The sequence below is a fragment of the Geotrypetes seraphini genome, chromosome 1, assembly GCF_902459505.1.
Source record: "Geotrypetes seraphini chromosome 1, aGeoSer1.1, whole genome shotgun sequence".
NCBI lineage: Eukaryota > Metazoa > Chordata > Amphibia > Gymnophiona > Dermophiidae > Geotrypetes > Geotrypetes seraphini.
The window spans coordinates 193096286-193108625 of NC_047084.1; the positions used below are offsets into that span (position 1 = coordinate 193096286).

Genomic DNA, 12340 nt, shown 5'->3' on the forward strand with positions numbered 1-12340 from the left:
GTTGTGGGCGTGTTTTCAAGTTAGGCGCCTGTTTTTGACTTGAGTGCTGTTATGCGCCTAACTTAGATGCAGGCATTTAGGCCAAGAAAACCCTGGTATACATATGGCACGCCTAAAAGTCAGGATGCCTAGCAATGCCTAAGGCTGCCTCAGTGGCGTCAAATAGTGTGCCTTTTACAAAATCGTGCTTAGCACCGCACATGTTGATGATTTTTTTTTTTTTTTGGGCAACATATATAGAATTGGGGTCTTAATGCTTCAATGGAGTGAAGTAAGCCTCTGGGGAGAGCACCACATTGTCAGCACTTGCCCACATGTGTGGGAGTGGTATGGAAGGAACTATCATAGGGGGAAAAAGAGGCTGGTTGGTGTTATGGGGGAGCCAATGTCTTTGGGGAGAGGGTGCCAATGATCTAGGCTGTTTCCAGAGGAAGAAGCAATTGTGGAAAGCTGCTCCCATATTTATGGAGCGGGATAACTAGTTTCAAGTTCAAGTTTCAAGTTTATTCATGTATTTGAACGCTTATCCTAAGATATTAAGCGTTGTACAATAATAATTAAAAATTTTTACAAACATACAAAAAATCTGACAATTTTTACGTACTTAGTTATTAAAACCACACGTGTACAATAGGAAGGGGGGGAGAACTACAATATTTATCGAGAAAAGGTACATAAAAAGGGAAGTACATTAGGGTAGGGAGAAGTTAACAGCTTTGCTGGGCTTAATCAAATGATTAATTAAAGGCATCTTTAAAAAGAAAACTTTTAAAATTATTTTTAAACTTCTGTATATTTTGTTCGGATCTTAGATATATAGGAAGAGAATTCCAAATCATAGGGGCAGTCACCGAGAAAATTGAGGTACTGCGAGTACCTATTATCCTTAGGGATGGGACACTAAGAGTGTGTTGAGAAGTGGATCTAAGGGCTCTAGGTGGATCATATGGAATTAAAAGTCTATCAATGAATGCTGGAGAGTGTGTTTGTATTGTTTTAAAAGTTAGAAGGGCAATTTTATATGTTATCCTATATATAACTGGTAACCAGTGAGCTTTTCGTAGTAATGGAGTGACATGGTCGTATTTTTTAGAACCAGATATAAGTTTAATAGCTGTGTTTTGGATTAATTGTAAACGTTTTATTTGTTTTTCCAGTGTGGAGCTTTCTAAAATCAGTGTTCCTTCTGTTAATAGTGGAACTTGTATTTTCAGTCTTGCGCTTATTTTGCAAGAGGCTCCACATTCAGCAGAGCCTCTTGTAAATGACTGTGGGAATTATCCATATCCCATGTGAATCCTCTTCTCTATTTACTATCTAGATATGTACATAACTATCGCCATACTGAGACATGCTAAAGGTCTGTCAATCTCAGTATTCTGTTTCCAACAGAGACCAATCCAGGTCACAAATACCTGGAAAGATCCCAGGAATCAGCAGTGGATTTCCCCAGGTCCATCTTAATAATGGATTTTAGACTTTTAGGAACTTGTCCAAAAAATTTTTTTAACTCTGCTAAGCTAATTGCTTCTACCTCATCTCTGGCAACAAATTCCAGAGTTTAAATATTTTTTCCAGCTTTGATTTAAATTTACTACTTAATTGTGTCATTGTGTGCCCCTATGCCCTTGTATCTAAAATCTGCTTACACTTGATTAGATAGATTACAGCAAAAATAGTATTCTGCCTGACATAAGATCTTTTGAGAGGATATACATGAAATTTCAGTCTGAACGTAGACCCTGATTCTATGACTGGCACCTAGATCGGTGGTGCCTAGCCAAGTTCCACGTGGAACTCAAAATTGTTTAATTAGCTTAATTGGCAAGGTAATTGACCATGTCATTAAAAGATAATTTAAAAAATAAAAAAACCAATTATGAGTTTCACGTGGAACGCAGAGCAGCACGTAATGATGTCTAAACCAATGCACCTACCGTGCTTACCTACAAACTAGACTTGGTTAGGGGTGGAGAAAAGGCATGATTTGATTTAAGCATCAGTAGGCATCTGTCTTAAGCGTTGGGAAATTAGGTGCAATTTTTATTTATTTAAAACATTTTTAATCCGCCTTTATCCAAGGCGGATCACAAATTTCCATACATAATAAAATACATTTTAAAAGGAGATATACATCAAGTAGAAAAAGATACAGAGACACGATATTATATCATCACATCTGAGCAATTATTAAATAACATCGTTCTTCAATTTAGAACATAGCTTTCCAATAAAAACTTAACTCAAAAAAAGTTATATATTCACTTAAAGAAGGCTTATTAGTTTTAAGCAGCTTCCTGAATTGCATAAAATTTCCACAAAAACGTAACGTTTTGGACAAAACATTCAACATCGATTGTCCGGCTATGGAGAAATAGGAACTCTTTGTTCGTGCATAATGAATATTATGCTCTCTTTGTGTCCAACAATCTGTGATTCTCAGATCTCAGCTTTCGCGGTGGAACTTACAATGTCAAGCATAATGGCAGACAATCAATCATAAACATCCTGGTGTATGAGTTTCAGAACTTTAAATTTGATAGAAAATGCTATGGGCAACCAATGCATTCTCTTCAAAATAGAGAGATGCTCATAACGAGCCACTCCCATAAGCAATCGTGCAGCAGAATTTTGTATCATTTGCAAACGTGCCGAGTGACGCCTAGGAGGCTAGGCACCGTTTATAGAATCAGGGCCATAATGCCTAGAAGATATTTGAAAATTTTAAAATAGCAATTATCAGAGAGGTCAGCCTTTTATGGTTCTGCTTTAAATGTGTCCCTGTTAGCGTTTGGAATTTTTTTCCAGAATATCAGATTTTAGAATCCCACTGATCCTGAAGTACATATGATCTCCACAGAACTGCTTATAGGAGCCAAAGAATTATGGGACTGGGCAAAGTTGGAAGTACTGTTCTGCTTATAGTTAATTTGTACCCAAGTAGTGTAATAAGGGAATACTGGTTAATGTGGTCATCTTGTGTATGTTCTACTGACTACTGTTACGATTTGAGTTTATTAGAGCTCATCATAAAAATGTATGCAGTACGTACAATTGATTTTCTGCCCATCTGCAAATTTAATTTGAATTTCATTTCATTTTTCCCCAATGCAGTTAGACTACTGTTTTCAAACCACTAATCAATTTTATTATTTTTTTGAACCTTCTGGATATAAAATGGTGAAGAACAATTCTATAAGCTCATGCCTAAAATAAACACCAATACCACACCCATTTTACAGAATACTAGTGCTTACGCATGGGATGTCTAAAAACTCAACTGTTCCTAAAGTATCTAGACAACTGACCCACTCATCTTCTTTCTCCTCCATAGTGATTCCTCTGTCCTATTAAATCTCTTTCTCCTCAACAACACATTTCCGGTCCTATTAAGAACATAAGAAGTTGCCTCCGCTGGGGCAGACCAGAGGTCCATCCTGCCCAGCAGTCCGCTCCCGCGGCGGCCCATCAGGCCCACTGCCTGAACAGTGGTCTGTGACTAATTTTGTAATTTACCTCTAATCCTGTCCCTATAACCTACCTCTACTCCTATCTGTACCCCTCAATCCCTTTGTCCTCCAGGTACCTGTCCAGACCTTCTTTGAAGCCCTGTAGCGTACTTCTGCCTATCACATCCTCCGGCAGCGCATTCCATGTATCCACCACCCTCTGGGTGAAAAAGAATTTCCTGGCATTTGTTCTAAACCTTTCCCCTTTCAATTTCTCCAAGTGCCCCCTTGTACCTGTGGTTCCCCTTAGTTTCGGCACTCTCCTCTTCCCCCCTCTTAAATTCAATCAATTTGTACATCGCTTAATCTATTGTAAACCGCATAGAACTTAACGGTATATAAACTGTTATTATTATTATTATTATTATTGCATATAAGTGCTAGGTGCTATTCTATAAAAGATGTGTAAGTCCTCTTTCTCGCATGCATCACTTTGCACTTGCTCGCATTAAGGGCTCCTTTTACAAAGCCGCGCTAGGGCCTTAATGCTCTGAATAGCGTGCGCTAAATTGCCGCGTGTGCTAGCTGCTACCGACTCCTTTTGAGCAGGCGGTAGATTTTTGGCTAGCACACGCTAATCCGGTGCATGCGCTAAAACCGCTAGCACGGCTTTGTAAAAGGAGCCCTAAATTTTATCTGCTATTTTGATGCCCAGTCTCATAAGGCCTTCTTGCAGTTTTTCACAAACCTCTTGCGATTTAACAAATTTGAACAACTTTGTGTCATCAGCAAATTGAATTATCTCGCTAGTTATTCCCATCTCTAGATCATTGATAAATATGGTAAAAAGCAGCAGTCCCAGCACAGAACCCTGGGGAGCCCTACAAGTTACCCTTCTCCATTGAGAATATTGGCATTTAAACCTTTTCTGTTTTCTGTCTTTCAACCAGTTCTTAATCCATAATAGGATATTACCTCGTATCCCATGATTTTCTAATTTCCTTAGAAGTCTTTCATGAGGTACTTTGTCAAATGCCTTTTGAAAATCCAGATACATAATATCAACCAGCTCACCTTTATCCACATGTTAATTCACCCCTTCAAAGAAATGCAGTAGATTGGTGAGACAAGATTTCCCTTGACTAAATTCATGTTGGCTTTCTCTCATTAACCTATGCTTATGTTTATGTTCTGTCATTTTGTTCTTTATAAATAGTTTCTACCATTTTGCCTGGCATCAATGTTGCTCACAGGTCTATAATTTCCTGGATCTTCTCTGGAACCCTTTTTACAAATTGGCGTTACGTTGGCCACTCTCCAGTCTTCTAGTACTATGCTGGATTATAAAGAAAAATTGCAGATTATTAACAATTTGTTTGTTCATGTTTATTAAAAACTTTATATACTACATAACGGCCTAAAAATCCACGTTGTCACCAGTCGGGCCCGCAATTGATGACAGATGGCAGCACGACCCTGGCGTGGCTCCCAAAGGGGAAACCCTACACAGTAATTCAGTTCTCTGGTGTACTAGTAATAAATCAAAAAGCTCTCAGACCATTGCAGTAAGTTTAATCCACAAAAGAAAAGGAAACGCAACTATTGTCCTGGCTTTCACTCCACAAGCAAATAGTTCATAGAAGCCAGTTTATAGTCCAATAAGCAAACTCAAACTCTGCCCCAGGTAAGTAGCCTTAAGTTCATCATCGTGTCCTGGGCAGCTCCATACTGCTCCAAACAAGAAACAAAAAACCCCCCAACAAATCCACTCCACGCTATGGAGACCTGGACTTTAGGTTATCACAGTCTCGAGCTTCACCAGGTACTTGCAGTTTAAACAACCAAAACAAAACTTCAGCGCAATACAGTTCAAACTTTTGCCTCTCTAGGCTGTAGCAACTCTTCAGTCTCTGGGGACTGGGAACAGAATTGCTGGGTTTACTTTTAATAATGGCTTTTCACAAGCACCCACAAAATTCCCAACACGAGATCTTCTGTGAACCCTCCCCAATTCTGTAAGTCACTGGCTTGCAATGCAGCCAACAAAAAAAAAAAACACACCAGCTTCCTTAGTGCTCAGTCCCAGTTGGTGTAGAGCAGCTCAATTAATGCTGTGCACAATTCCAGCACTATTTCCAGCCCAGCCCCCACTGCTGTGCAACATCAACAACAAAAAAAGAAACAACCTTCACAACCACAGTTCCTTGGTAGCTACTTCATCTGTCAATTGTCCCCAAAAACCAATATCCAAAAAGGGCAAATTAAATCACTGGCAGGAAATTGCCAAACTCACGTCCATCTGTTCCAGTTCAGCTCCAGGCATTTCAAATGCTATGACCATGCTTTCTTCTTCTTCTGGGGCTTCCAGCTCTGAAGTCTCCTGGGGTGCAGGGCCTTCCCATTTCATGGGCTCCTGCTTGGTGATTTGCCCTTGCCTGGCCAGAAGAGCCCTATCTGCCAGGTCTTCCTAAGCTGCATGCTTCACAGTCTTTGAGAGCTGTTTTAAACTGCTCAAGCCCCTCCCTAGCTTACGGGCACAGGTCTGTATGCTCTCTGGTTCCCTCTCAGTTCATTGGCTATATTACAGTTTGGGAACTGATTGAACTTTCTAAGAGAGCTTGTTCTCCTGACAGTCTCTGGCTCTAAAATGGGTTCTGGGTTAGAGTCAAGCTCATTCTCTTCAGGATAGGCAGCCCTGTCCTCTACAGCCTATGAGGCTCTACCATCAACTGGTTTCCTGCCTCTGGGAACTGGTTTAGCACCTGACTTAACCCTGACAGGTTCATCCCTAGGGATGAAAATGTCGCAACGTTCATTTTTCAATTCTGTCGGCACTCTGGGATGTATACCATCCAGTCCAGGTAATTTGCTTCTCTTCAATTTGTCAAATTGATTTATTACATTTTCCAGTGTTACAGAGATTTGTTTGAGTTTCTCTGGTTCATCAGAATTGAATACCATTTCTGGCGTCGGTAGCTCCCCAACATCTTCCTCAGTGAAGACCAAAGCAAAAAATTAATTTAATCTCTGCTATTTCCTTGTCTTCCCTGAGAGCTCCTTTTACCCTTCTGTCATCTAGCAGTCCAACTGATTCTCTTCCTGGCGTCTTGCTTTTAATATATGAAATAGTTTTTACTGTGTTTTGCTTCCAGCACAATCTTCTTTTCAAGGTTTCTCTTTGCCTTCCTTATTAGTACCTTGCATTTGACTTGCCATTCCTTGTGGTGTTTACAATTATATTCAGTCAGATCCTCCTTCCACTTTCGAAGGATTTCTCTTTAGCTCTAATAGCTTCCTTCACCTCACTTGTTAACCCTGTCAGTTGCCATTTGGTCTTCCTTCCTCCTTGCAGCTGTTTCTCTAAGTTTCTTTTTTACCATTCTCCTCCATGTTAACATAGTCTCCTTTTTTTAAAGTTAAATGTTATTGTATTGCATTTACTCTGTGAACTTATTCCAGGGATTATATAAAATCTTATCATGTTATGATCACTGTTATCTAGCAACTCTAGCACCATTACCTCCTGCACCAATTCATGCACTCCACTAAGAACTAGGTCTAGAATTGATTCGCCCTCTTGTTTCCTGAATCAGCTGCTCCAAAAATCAGTTCTTGATTCATCAAGGAATTTTATTTCCCTAGCATGCTCTGATGTTACTTACCCGGTCAATATTAAGGGAGTTGAAACTGTCCATTATTGTGTTACCCAGTTTGTTAACCTCTCTAATTTCCATTAACATTTCATCATCTGTCCGTTCATCCTGGTCAAGTGGATGGTAGTACACTCCAATCACTATCCTTTTCCCCTTTTACACATGGAATTTCTACCCATAGGGATTCCAAGGTATTTTGGCTCCTGTAGAATTTTCAGTCCATTTGATTCAAGGCCCTCCTTAACATATGATGCTACATCTCTACCAATTCAATCCACCCTATCATGGTGATGTAGGTTATACCCCAGTAAGACAGTGTCCCATTTGGTTATTTATTTATTCAATTTTCTATACCGTTCTCCCAGGGGAGCTCAGGACAGTTTGCATGAATTTATTCAGGTACTCGAGTATTTTTTCCTGTCTCTCCTGGAGGGCTCACAATCTATCTAATGTACCTGAGGCAATGGGGGGATTAAGGGACTTGCCCAGGGTCCTCTCAGATGCCTATTATATCTATCTTTTTTCATTAGTGTAGTATATTCTAACTCTTCCATCTTGTTTCTTAGGCTTCTGGCTTTTGCATACAGACATTTCAAACAATGTTTGTCATATAAGAACATAAGAATAGCCATACTGGGTCAGACCAATGGTCCATCAAGCCCAGTAGCCCATTCTCATGTGGCCAATCCAGGTCACTAGTACCTGGCCAAAACCCAAAGAGTAGCAACATTCCATGCTACAGATCCAGGTCAAGCAGAGGCTTCCTCTATGTCTTAATAATAGACTATGGACTTTTACTCCAAAAATTTGTCCAAACCTTTCTTAAAACCAACTAATCTATCTGCTTTTACTACAACCTCTGGAAACGCGTTCCAGAGCTTAACTATTCTCTGAGTGAAAAAATATTTTCTCCTGTTGGTTTTAAACATATTTCCCTGCAATTTCATTGAGTGTCCCCTAGTCTTTGTAACTTTTGACGGAGTGAAAAATTGATCCACTTGTACCCGTTCTACTCCACTCAGGATTTTGTAGACTTCAATCATATCTCCCCTCAGCCTTCTCTTTTCCAAGCTAAAGAGTCCTAACCTTTTTAGTCTTTCCTTATACGAGAGGAGTTCCATCTCCTTTATCATCTTGGTCATTCTCCTTGGAACCTTTTCTAGTGCCGCTATATCTTTCTTGAGATAAGGAGACCAGAATTGAATACAATACTCTAGCAGTTGGCATGGATCATGTGCAATTATTAAAATCAGCCTGCTTTGTATTTGAGGAAACCTGCATTGCAATCTCTCTATCGGGATTCTCTGTCTTCCCTTTTATGGTGATATCTTTTAAAGATGCTTTATTTCAAACCATGCTCTTTTGAGCGACTGTTGGCCTTCTCCTAGTTCCTGGTTTAAAAGCTGCTCTATCTCCTTTTAAATGTTTTAAATGTAGATCTGGGTAAAGCCACTGCTTATCTTTGGGATTAAATAGCATGGAATCTTGCTACTTTAGGGGACTCTGCCAGATTCTTGTAATTTGGAAACTGGATACGGGGCTAGTTGGACCCTTAGTCTGACTGAGTAATAATAATAATAATTTTATTTTTATATACCGCCAAAGCCATAGTAGTTCGAGGCAGTTTACAACTAGAGGAGCTGGACAGTCAGCAAATGAAAATAACAATAGAGATTTTGGATACAGCGAGAAGAAAAAAATAACAGTGAGGATTTTGGTTACATAAATACACAATGTGGGGAAACAATAAGATGTGAAAGGGGTACAGTAGAGGGTTTAAGGGTTCTTGGTTACAAATCGGTTGAACAGGTTTGTTTTAATTAGTTTTCTGAAGTTAAGGTAGGATGAGGAGAGTTTGATGAAGTTACCTAGCCAGTTGTTTTGTTGACTTGCTTGGAAGGCTAGCGTTCTGTTTAGGAATCTTTTGTATTGGCAGGTTTTTTATTGAAGGGTGGTTGAACAAACGTATTCTACGTGGGGTCTGGTGGAACAATCGAATTTAAAGTGGGAGACCAGGTATAGCGGGGCCATGCTTCTAGTGGCAACTCTTATATTCTTAAGTTCATGATTCAACAAATATTTATTGACCAACACAGTAACTATAGAAACTATAGAAACTGGGGATGGTACTGGAGATTGGTTTGTTTGGCTCCTCCAACCAATGGTTCCAGTGCCCTTGGTTATAATACGTATTGGATTTTTTTTTGTCATACTTCTTTGTTATGTATACTATAAGATCTTATTCACTGAATGATTTTTTTTTTTTATTAACTAACTTATGTATCAGTAAATAACTGACACATGGTCATGTAAAGGGATGAAATGATCTTTAAGTATCAAGTGCTGAGAACTGAGAAGTAGCTTTACAAACATCTCGATGATGAATGACTTGCCAAGTCCTGTACTAATTCCAACAGATTTAAGTTTAAAAAAAAAAAATTAGCATCCCCCAGATTCTATAAATGGTGCTGATCCAAGTTGTTTGCATAACTAAATAGCTCACAAGTCAATTAGTGTCAATAATCGGATGCCAATTGGCAAAATTTGGATTTGTGAACTCATCTTGGCCACTCATCATTCTATAACAATGTGCACCCAAACCCCATGGCACACAACTCAAAAGGGTATGTGGCCATGGGAGGTACATGGGTGGATCAGGGACATTCCTATAATTTGTGCGCAATGTTCTACAATACTAGAGATGAGTGCCAGGAATTGCAATTGGTTTCAGTAGGTATAAGTTTTAGCACTCAAATTTGGGCACCAAAATTGGCAGTCAACGCTATTTTATAATGGGCGCTATTCTTTTGAGTGCTTATTGTAGAAGTGTTGAGTGCTGTTGTTTTTTGTTTTGTTTTTGCCTCCAATTTTTGAACGCTGGTTATTGAATCTTGCCCTATATGCATTCCTACATGGTTTCAATACCCAAAGCTTGTCTGCGTTTTTGGAAGTACACTGATATCTCTCATTATTTATATATTTTTAGGTATACATGAAGTTATTTATCTGTTAGACAAATATCCTGATAAAGATGAAACAAGAGCTGCAAAACGTCTGTTTGAAAATACTGGAATTCACTGCAGGTAACACAACATTACTGCCATGCTCTTGGATTTTTTTTTTTTTTGATTCAAATCTGGGAGGTATCAAGTCTACACACAGATCTCGGCAGAAAAAATATATATTTCTGTGCGTGATCTGGAATTTTGTTCTGTGCAAGAATGTTGGGCTCACAAAAACTGTATATGAAAAAAAATATTAATTAGCCTTGCAAAAATTTCTATCTGTAGAATTACTTAACATTCCGGCACATGTACAGATGTGTGCTGGCACAATCATTTTGCTCAGGCATGTGCACAGGGCTAGCTGCCCTCACCACAGAACCTTGTTTAGCTTTCTCTGATTAGTAAGCAAGTCCTGTGCATTTTTGAATTTATATATCATTAGTTTACTGTATTGCTGTGATATATTTTGCAATAGAAACCACACGTTCAGCCATCCTCATGCAGCATGCAACATAGCTTAATGCCTCAGCCCTTGAGTGTTTGTGTAAGTTTCTCTGAGTGGTGCAGTAGAGTATATTTGGCTCTGCTGGAGATAGAATGTCCTAAAAGTACTCATTTTCTGCCCTTTCACTTATTCAGAAGCCAAAGCAAACAAGACATAGAGACATTCATCAGAGAAATTTTACATGTCTTTTTTTCTTTTTTTTCCCCTTTCTAGGAAGTTTAAACCGAAAAATGAAAAGGATCCCGTCGACTTTTATTCAGTCTTTGGTGCCAATCAAGAGCAATCTAATTAGCACCAAAAAGGATATTTTTAAAAAATAATGCCCTAAATTCCTAGATTATATGTTCCTTTCCTGGGAAGAAGTTACTTCTTTTTAGTTTTGAAATTACACACACCAGCATGATAGCTGCTGCTTCTACCAAAGTACACCTCTGAAGTATGTAAGAACTGAGAAGTCTGTCTAAGGGGTCCTTTCACTAATTGCATGAATGGATTTAGCACGTGCATCCCATTATATTTCTAATTGGTAAGTGTGCTAATGGATTTAGGGACAGATTCTGTAATTAGGTGCCTAAAAAGATAGGCACCTAATGTTAGGCACCTATTTTGGCAATCACACTTAGGCGCCTGTTACAGAATAGTGCCTAACTAAAACTTAGGTGCCTGTTTGGCACCTACAGTGTAGGCCAGGGTTTTAAAAGCTTATATTATAGGCGCCTAAGTAGTTTAAAGAATTGTGTCTAATTGTACCTAAGTCCTTCTCCACCCCTAAACACACCTACTTCAGAGTTAGACACTGATAGGTGCTTATCGTAGGCACCTTTCTTATGTAGATTCGTGCCTATCTCCCAATTAATTTATATATTTTTTTCAATTATGAATTTATTAAATCTCATAATTGAAGGCAATATACTAATTAAGTTAAGGGCCTTAGACGCCTATCTTTAGGCACCTTTTATAGAATTTCAGTCTTAGTGTGCACTTACTAAAAGGACCCCTAAAAGTTAGGGTTCTCAACAGTCAGGTTTTCAGGATATCCCTAGTGAATATGCATGAGATTAGCTTTTGCATATTCATGGAGATATCCTGAAAACTAGACTGGCTGGGTGTGTCCCAAGGTCTGGGTTGAGAACCCCCTGGTCAAAGTATAGATTGTTGGATTCTCCAAACCAGTTTGCAAAGCAAGATGTTTGAAAATGACTTGGGCTAATCTTGCACTTAATGTGCTTTTATTCAAATATGTTTTCAAAGTAGCTTATCTTACATTGCAGTACAGTAATACACTGAAAAGTTTAGAATGGCATTACAGCTTCAAAAACCACATTTACACAGAAACAGGCTTTAAGTAATATCTCATTTGTTTGTGGAGATGGGAAGGAGGAGGGTTGTCATACTCTCGGTTCATAGACAACGGCGCGCCCAGACAATTGAGCGCAGCGTGGAGGCGTGCGCCACTCAAAATTACTGTTTTTAGGGGCTCCGATGGGGGGTTTTGTTGGGGAACCCCTCCCCACTTTACTTAATAGACATTGCGCCGGCGTTATGGGGGGTTTGGGGGGTTGTAACCCTCCACATTTTACTGTAAACTTAACTTTTTCCCTAAAAACAGGGAAAAAGTGAAGTTTTCAGTAAAATGTGGGGGGTTACAACCCCCACAACGCAGCGCGATGTCTATTAAGTAAAGTGGGGGGGTTCCCCCACACACACCCCCGTCGCAGCCCTAAAAAC

General features: G+C 39.3%; 1 protein-coding gene across 3 annotated transcripts in view; it reads left to right on the forward strand.

Annotated features, from left to right (window-relative positions):
- Nucleotides 1–12094, forward strand: part of LOC117359779 (deoxycytidylate deaminase-like) — a 108692-nt gene extending 96598 nt beyond the window's left edge. For all 3 annotated transcript variants that reach the window (XM_033943022.1, XM_033943032.1, XM_033943014.1), the window contains exons 5-6: nucleotides 10089–10185; nucleotides 10826–12094. In XM_033943022.1, coding sequence (XP_033798913.1) covers nucleotides 10089–10185; nucleotides 10826–10904 — 176 coding nt within the window. In that variant the 3' untranslated portion in view covers nucleotides 10905–12094. The remainder of the gene's footprint in view (nucleotides 1–10088; nucleotides 10186–10825) is intronic.
- The last annotated feature ends 246 nt before the right edge of the window (nucleotides 12095–12340 follow it).